Source organism: Nymphaea colorata, chromosome 2 (genome assembly GCF_008831285.2).
Source record: "Nymphaea colorata isolate Beijing-Zhang1983 chromosome 2, ASM883128v2, whole genome shotgun sequence".
In the NCBI taxonomy this organism is placed as follows: domain Eukaryota; kingdom Viridiplantae; phylum Streptophyta; class Magnoliopsida; order Nymphaeales; family Nymphaeaceae; genus Nymphaea; species Nymphaea colorata.
The window spans coordinates 32,295,993-32,304,934 of record NC_045139.1 but is presented as its reverse complement, the minus strand read 5'-3'; the positions used below and the strand labels follow the sequence as shown (position 1 = coordinate 32,304,934).

Sequence of the window (8,942 nt, the reverse complement as noted above, 5' to 3'; positions counted from 1 at the left end):
AAAAAGGTTCTGGTTTAATTAACAGGTGTAAGTGGGCAATTGTCCACACCAGTTCAAAGAAATTGCTTCATTTACACAGTAAAACCTTAGATTTATTTATGTATGAGTGCCTCTTTAAGTTTAAAATATATACCATTAGCATCCGTTTAAACAAAAATTTCTGGCTCTGTCCCTTATCATAAAAAATCGAATTGAGTCAGTTTTAGTTTTTCCTGAAACCAAAATTAAATGTTTTTACTGCCATCTGAAGCATTGAGCTGAGCTTCTGCACTGTTTCTATCAACTCAGTATCAAGCGGTATATAAATAAAAGCAATCAAGCTTAAAAGTGTGGTTAAGTTGATTAAGATCTATTCGTACTCTAACATACAGTTTAATTGTTGAATGAAATGTATTGAATAAATGATGAGGGATTTTCAATTGGTCAGAATTAATTTAAGCGCGCTTTAAGAGCTAATTCGTAGTACGATAGTTTTGAAATATACGTGTGCCAAATCATTACCGATGATCCTCCAGTCTCGTTCTGCAACTCAATCAACGCCTAGAGCTCTGGTGCTATTTTCAATGCGCTGGCCGCCAAAGCACTTCAATGCAGAGACGGAAGCAGCCATTAATTTATATTGCTGACTCTCCATTATTTCGGTCGCCAACGGCGGTGAGTCACCGGAAAACGTCATATATATATATATAAAGAGAGAGAAATTGGCGTATATTTCCTACTTGGAAGGTAAGTTGATAAGAAACAACCTTAGCCACTGATTTTTTTCATGATTGAAAGAATAAAACAATGATAAAAAAAAGTGTTAATTGATATTAAATGATGAAAATGACATATCATCATTTTTTCTTTGTTTTTTTCCTTATGATTGAAAGAATAAAACAAAGATAAAAATGCGTGGATTGATATTTGATGACAAAAAATGATTCTCTTATTTTTCTCTCGATTATATATATATATATATATATATAAGTTGGTTGATTTTTAAAATGTTTTTTTTTCAACCTAACCTTATTGATATAATCATCAATCATGGTTTGATGCAAAACATTATACTAAGTTGATTAGACTTTAATGGTATTTATATAATAAGAATAGATGAACGCCCTCCATTGCATGATAATAAAAAAATCAATATCTTTCACTAAAGCAACTTGAATCAAAGCATGTTTTATATCAAAATAGTCCTTACTAACATATTAAGATGTTTATATTGTATTTAAAGTAGTTTTTACCTATATATATACATATAAGAATTTTATGTTGTGTGCCGGATGGCACATGCAGCTAGATGCATGTAAGAGGGTAGAACATGGAAGGCCGGTAATAGTTATAATAATAAAAAAAAAACTGCAAACATTGAGAGGCGCGCGGAGGCCCCTAGCAGAAGCAGTCGAAATTTTGAAAACTCTGAGTTTAATTAGGACGCCATTAAATGAGTTCACGGGTATTTAATTCAACATTTATTAACTTCTTCCTTCTCTCGTCGTTTGTTCGGACGGCCAGCAGCACATCTCTAGCTCTTCATTTATAGCCATCATGAAGCGGCAACTGTTAAGGTACTCAACCTTCCTCACAACCACTTGTAACTTGAACGAGAAAGAAGTAAAAGGCAAATGAGAAAGCACGCAGACACGAAAACGTATAAGGTTTCATTATTTATGCGACAGACCAACTATGCAACTGTGCTTCTGTTCCGTATACGATTTCTTGCAACCAAAATTGAATGCTTCTTTTCTGATCATAAAGTTCTCGTGACTCAGTTCCAGACAACAAGCTCCAGATCCACTACAGTGAGAGTGGTTCATTGAATGAAATGATTCCTGCACAAAACTAGAGCTCCTTAACCTTAGCCGAGATTGAGCATTTATTGTTTCCCGGCTGCAGATGTTCTTTCTTTATTTGAAAAATGGAATCTTGTGTGAGAGTTCTATCGTTTTTTGTTGTACCCAATTTGGTTATTATGATCATCTTGTTCGAAAATCAACGGATTCGAATGTAAATGGGTAGGTTGTGTTTGATTTATATGGATTTGATTTTGGATTTTCTTGTCTGGATTTGGTAAAGGAATTTGGATCCGATCACTAATTAAATTTTGAATCCTGGCCTTATGTTCTACTGGAATATGACTAAGAGTTTCAAACTCAACCTTACTACTGAACATAATTCATCCTTCTATCTGCTGCCACTGGATCTATTTGCACTCGCTAGTGACTAACGTAAGTAGCCAAGCGTTCCAAGAGTGGGTGGTTTCTTGTTAGAACGAAAAGAAGCCTTCTTCAAGGACGAGTCACACCTGTTCCTTGTGGTTTTCGTCGGGCATTTGGTGAGCATCACATGATTGTGAGAACACATCGTTCTTTGAACGTAGTGCTGTTTGATACCAAACGCCCTCTAAGATTGTGGACAAAAATATAGTTTTTTATTACTAGCCATACATTCTGCACCTATCATGTAATGAACTTATTGCTATGCCTAAGTAGGATGTTATAAGTGTAGTATTCTTGTATCTAAGATTGTAAGGAATTTTAAGAGACTTATAAAGGAGACTGTTAAGCAGTTGGTTGTCTTAGTTCTTAATATTTTTTTAAAAAACTACTAGGGGGCTAGTTAGGATCTGTTAAACCAAGGGTCCGAGCCCGGTATGGTAGTGGGTCGACGAACTGTTGCAACAAAAGAGACTCATTGGTTCAACCATCCCTGTTTGATTCTAATAAAATTTTGCTCAACATTCATTAAGAATTCAGTTGCACTGATTTTGTTGATTCTTACCACTTTAAACATGAATTAAAGTTACATATATGTAGTTAAGTTTGTCAAATAACGTAATATATATTGTTAATGCAGACATTAGCAAACACTTCGGGTGAGTAGAAGCTGTCCAAAAAAGGGCCGAGGCGTCCGGGTTGGAAGAGGTTGTTCATATGGCTTCATGAGCATCTGCCATAGACGATTGGAGGATCTTTGGGCTGTATGTCTTTTTGCAGTTTCCTTTTCTTTTCTGAATTTCTTTGGTTCCAACTTTTCCGATTTTTTCTGTTATTGAGTTAAATCCAACTTACGGTCGGATTGAATCTGTTTTATTTTCCTTCTTATTAAAAATATGAAATCAATTCAAGAAAAAAAAAATCAACTTCAAAGCAATTGTCAAAGACAAAGTGTCTTCTTTAATGCAGAGATCATGTGTCACAACAACCTTATTATATGGTCACGACTCTAAGAAGCTGTTTGGCAATAAGAAGAGTTTCTTGTTATTCTATTGCTATGATTGGAGCAGATTCATTGAACATTATAACATAGTGTTATATGGAACTGTCACTATAGCTAAACGGCCCCTAGAGATATGTTTTGTGGCATTCATTCAAAAATGGCATAGGAAATTTTGCCAATTGTCATCTTATGTGACAAAACTCAGCGGCAGTAAATGGGGAAGCCAACAATGACGTGAAAATATCCAAGGAAAGATTATTAAGGTTTGTTCACTATCCTTGTTTAATTCTTCAGTTTTCACGTCTATTCAAATTTACCGCTTGAATTTAACGACTTAATCATGTTGAAGAACTATATATTTAGTGGGAAATGTTATGCCTCTAATCTCCCACTTCGAGTAAGTAGTAAATTAATCTGTAACGCTTTTATGCATGTGTTGATCTCTCTGCTTTATCAAATGCCACTACATTATGTCAAAAGAGCAAGACATATTTAGAACCTCGGGCATGATTTTAACAAGTACTTATATCCTTTTCCAATAAGATCTCTTTTTTGTACAAAATCTATTTTGAGTTTTATTCCATCCATGATCGGAACAAATGGAGATACGTTAATTTTGAATCAAAACTCAAAAGAAATGACTTCAAAAAATGCAGATTTATTCACTATGTTTGAGTCTGATCTGGTCGGACTTATATCTGTTGATTAGACACCTGTTAATTAGAGTGTCGTCGGAAATATGTTCAATCAATTATGCTAAGCTCTAACAGATCCAAGACAACCGTTAATAGCTTGAATCCCGTTGTGCATTTCAAATTCAACCTTACCGTTGTACTTATTTTTTAAAAATCGACATTTAGAGACAAGGCAAGTCTTGTTTTCAGCTAACTTTGACATCTAATCAACGGAACCGCAAGAATGGACTTTGTTCTACTTAATTTGAACTGAATTATGAATTTAAAAACTTTAAATTGTTTTAAAAAAAGATGAATTTGAAAAATGGCGCGAGTGAACATGTGGCTACCGTTAAAACAGTAAAAAACTCCAAGAGGCTAAAAGAAAATCCATAATGAACCGTAGTACTGACTTCTTGACCCACTTAGTCCCATCTTCCACATCGACTGCAACTCCACATTCCGCCATTAATGCAGGAAACGTCAGCATGATGACCGCATCTCCACCATTAAGTCTTAAAGGGAGACGTTATCGTTTCATCTCCAACCCCACCATTAATGCAAGAGAGGCAGACATGGAAGAACCCTTTATACATGCATGTAAATTGGTCGGTCCGTCGTCACGTGCTTCCCGTGACGGCGCCTATTCCGTCGCCGACCTCATCGGATCATGTTTCCACACGGATCTTGAGGATTTGAACGGGGGGCGGTGGGGAGGAAGTCGGCGACGGCCTCGGCGACCAGTTCGTCGGAGATGTCTTGCCCCACTCGGAAGAGTACCGCCTCGGCGAACGCCTCCGTGCTGGAGTCGTTGATGGGGCAGGAGTGGTGGCCGGTGAGTACGTCGTTGGCCACCAGCATGTCGACGTCGTGGACGATCTTGCAGTCGGCAGAAGGGATGCCGCGGACGTCCGCCCACACGGCCTCCAGCAGCCGCCTGCCCGTCGCCACCTTCATGGACGACCCTTGTGCCGGCGACTTCACCACCGTCATCATCGTCTTCATCCATGGTGCCATGCCCAAGTGGAGCTTCAGTCTCTCCCTCAGCAGCTCGTCCACCAGATGGAATATGAGCTTCCTGTTGCTCCTCGTGTTGGACATGCGCCCATCCATGGAGCCATCATCGTCATCATGACGGCGATGGTGGAAAACATCGAGCTGCGTCAAGATGGCGGGATTTAAGGGATGAGAAGGGGAGTGCCAATTCAAGAGCCAAACTTTGCTGTTGCTTCTGACTCCCATCAACTCGAATATTGCCCTGATATATGGATATACCAAGAAGAAGGCTTCATCTTTTTCTTTGGGGAACGGCGAGGAAGATGAACCGGATGATGATGCGGTTGAGGTTGATGCCGACGAAGATAAAAATGATGATAATGACGACGACGATGATGATGGTGAGTCGTGGATGTGAGGGTTAGCGCAGGAATAGGAAGGTGCTGGGTCCATGCATTCTTCTTTGTCATCGTGACGATGATGATGAAGATTATTGCAGAGGTCAGTAGCAACAGAACCATCTTGTCGAATATCACCGGGTGCTGCAACTGTCTTCCGGCGGGATCGCTGATGAAAATCACATGTAATTACATAAATTTCAAAGCCATGTAGTAAAATTAAACAAAACAGAAAATGGACTAAATAACAGAAAAAGACAAAAATTCAGTAAGAAATGACAAATAAAGAAGAAGATATGAGCAATCTTTTCTAAATAATTAGGTGAAAAGAGGAATTTCTACCAAATTGGCACATACTGGAAGTGGAGAGATCCCGGAGGCAGGGCTTGTACGGGTCTGTCTTGGGGAGTCCTTGGTCGCAGGAATGACAGAATGGGCCTTGAGAAGGGCATGCTCACAGATGGGCCTCTGCCCTTTCTTCATGGCATCACCATTAGACCGGTCTGGGACCTTGACGTAGCTCTCCCTTATCCGAGGACTAGGCGCTCTGTCCTTCTTCTGCACTCTTGCCATGGTGTCGCTTCTCTCTCTCAGCAAGGAGGGGCCCTCAGACTTGGGCTTCCCGTTAATGGAGTTGTTCAATCTAGAGCCTGGTCCGTTGGCCTTTGAGCTTGGCTCGGTGGATTGTGGTGGGTAGGTCCGTTTGTTCCTTGGTAAGCTCGGTTTTGGAGTGGTGGTAGTGGCGGCAGCGGCGGAGATGGTGGTCGTGGTGGAGGTGATGGTGGTGCTTTCTTGATCACCTCTGCACTTGAGCCTAGGTGAGCATGGTGGGGTGCTGGAAAGCTTCGGCTGCCCCTTCTCTTCTCTCGTCTTTCCAACGCGAGGCGAGTTCGACGACAGGACCAACCTCGGACTCGTCTTCCTTGTCTCTGAATTCAAGGCGGAGGAGGAGGAAGCGCGAAGAAGAGAGCCTAAGGAGGAACCATCCAAGTTATTGACGTTCACCAACGGAGGAATGTTTTCCTTCTGGATTTGGAGCGAGAGGCGGTGTTCGACGTCCGACCGCCTCGCCGACGAAATCCGGGGGCTCCCCGGCAAGGAACGGGAGCACGAGGGCAGGGGCTCTTGCCGAACCGTCCTCTCCACAAGTCGAATCTCGCGGTTTCTTTCTTTGAGCTTTGTTTCTTTAGGACGTTGGAACTTGACGTCCCCATTTCCACGGCTACAATCCTTTGCAGGCTTGGCAGGAAGACAATTCTTTCTTCTTCCTTCTCCTCCTCCTCTTCTCATGCCTTGTCCATTTTCAGCATTATCCGGCAAGATATCGAGACCCATCAAACGTGCAACGACGCTTCTCTTTCGTCTCCTATCTGGGTATGTCCAGTCCCTCCCAGATTCAGAGCGAGTAAAAATCTCAAAAGCCATCTACAGAGAAAAGACAGAGTCAAACAAAAAGCAGATTACCACAAAAGAAACCAAATCAACAGTACTTGTACAGCTAAACTCCAGACAAAAACATGTTCATTATACTGATAATGAGAATCGGATAAGAAGCATTTGCAGTCTGCGGAAAAGCTGAGAACTAATCGACAGAAAGAGTTAGAAGAAGTGGGGAGCGCGTCTCACTCACGGGAATGTCATCAATTTCATCACCATGGCCAAGTTGGTGGCGCCGGTTCCGGTGCTGCGGCAGTAAGCCGGAGTTGGCAACAGGCAGGAGGACCTCGAGGCTGTTCCTTGGTGCTTCGATCCCTGCATAAATTCACCATTTTCCGTCACCTGAGCCTTCATGGCAGCTCAGAAAAACGGTCAACAGAGAGAGAAAGAGAGATTGAAGGGCGGTGGTTGCGTACCGGCCGTGCAGCAGAGAGCGAGATCGTCCAGCTGAGAGGGAGCGGAGACCTGGGAGGATGAGCTACCCGTACAGTCGATGGCTCCTCGTAGATGGAAATCAAAAAGCTGCAACATACCGCTCATGCAGCTAACGATGCCACCCTCCCTTCTCTCCTTCCTTATAGACCGGCTGCTGCTGCCGCTGCTCCACCACATCTCTTTCTCTCCCTCTCGGGAACAATGAAGGTATCTGAGAGGACAACAGCGAGGGAGTATCACAGATCGAAGGAAGTAAACACTCTGTGTGTGTGAGAGAGAGATGCTCCTTGGGATCTACTGCTGGTAGAGAGAAGACCAAATTTCTCTGTTATTGTATCCTTTTTTAAATCTCCCCTGGTGGTGTCTTCAATCTATAGGCCTCGAAAGAGGAGATTTGAACGGAAACGGAGATGCCACCTTCCGGAAACGCATTTATTAGCGTATCTTTTGAAGCTGAGGTTGGGGCTGACGGTGATGTGTGGTGGGTGCTTCAGTCTACATGGTGGAAAATGGAGGGGCCTCGGTATTTGAGGGCAGGAGGCGCTAGCTCCCCTCTCGAGGTCATTCTCCAATTCCCCTCACTGGTAGAGTTAGGTAGGGTCATCGTCCTTCCGGCTTTCCTTGATTCCCGGGGATATACCAGATGTCCTATTCAAACGTGAGTGAGAAATCCTGGATAAAAATTTATCTCCATATCTTCTCCCCGTTAACATTTAAGTCTTAGGTTTTTTTTGAATCGGCTGACAGGCTTAACTACTTTGGATTGAAAATCATGGAGCTTTTTGCCGTTGAAGTTGTGCACCTGAAAAAGGAAAAAAAAAAAGGCAATCAAACACAGCTCTAGTTGTATTGAGAAAAGTAGGTATGAATGTCAATGGGTTAAGTATGAATTGGATATATCTTTAATGGTATCTGCATGTTTGGATATTCACATTTTCATATTTGAATTTGAATTTCAATATAAATAAAAAAAAGGCTATATTTGAATCTGAATCTCAAATCTGATTTTACAATCTAAATCTGATCTAAAAATTTCAAATCCGGTTTTACAATCTAAATATGATTTTTACGTTTCAGAATCCTAATTATGAACCGAGCATGACTAATTTTCAAAATATAAGATCATAGGATATAGGATATTTATTTAAAATTGCTTGTGTATCAGATTTTTTTGGAACAGTTTAGTTGAACATTCGATCCAAACCAGATATATTTACATCCTAAGAATGAGCCGATACATTTCTCAGCAGCTTACTTGTCTTAATACCATGCGTTCACCATGTGATACATTAGCAAGAAAAATAAATGTCTTTTGAAATTTTTCACAAATATACAGTTTCTAACTTTTGGTGGCATGACAAAAACACTTAGTTTTCACCAATTGTGCTGATATTTTGTATGCAATTTAAACATATAAACGGAAAAAGGGAAACTCAGGCGTATTTTGTTACGCCACCGAATGTTTGAGCTTTAATTTCTTTCAATTTTCAGTGAATTGAATAATGTTTGAATGTTTAATAGTAGCAGCATTAAAGAACTCTCATGTGATGATGTCCGGTACTTGCACCATTTGTAGCGTAGGCATTCGTTGCACGGCTTTCAAGTGGCTAATAAGGAAGAAGCTTAAATTTCAACTTTCTCTTATTTAGCCATCTAAATAACAATGATTCACGACGAACACCAAATGCAATGAGGCGAAGCTATACGTTAAGCAGCTAAACAAGATCAATAATATGTACATTTTTTTTTGGAGGTATTTCTGCGCTATGTGCCTAACACGGAAAACCATGCGCCA

The 8,942-nt window shown here is 40.9% G+C and overlaps 1 protein-coding gene across 2 annotated transcripts; it reads right to left on the bottom strand.

The window, feature by feature from the left end:
- Positions 1 to 4,257: 4,257 nt before the first annotated feature.
- LOC116247264 (uncharacterized) lies at positions 4,258 to 7,712 on the bottom strand. Of its 2 annotated transcripts, none has more exons than XM_031619323.2 (4): positions 7,129 to 7,712; positions 6,906 to 7,027; positions 5,618 to 6,700; positions 4,258 to 5,444 (listed from the first exon to the last, which is right to left on the bottom strand). In XM_031619323.2, the coding sequence occupies exons 1-4, from the start codon at positions 7,322 to 7,324 to the stop codon at positions 4,542 to 4,544; spliced, it is 2,304 nt and encodes a 767-aa protein (XP_031475183.1). In that variant the 5' UTR covers positions 7,325 to 7,712; the 3' UTR covers positions 4,258 to 4,541. The 2 variants fall into 2 exon arrangements, with proteins under 2 accessions (XP_031475183.1, XP_031475184.1); XM_031619324.2 differs by having other exon boundaries at positions 5,633 to 6,700.
- Between the last annotated feature and the right edge of the window lie 1,230 nt (positions 7,713 to 8,942).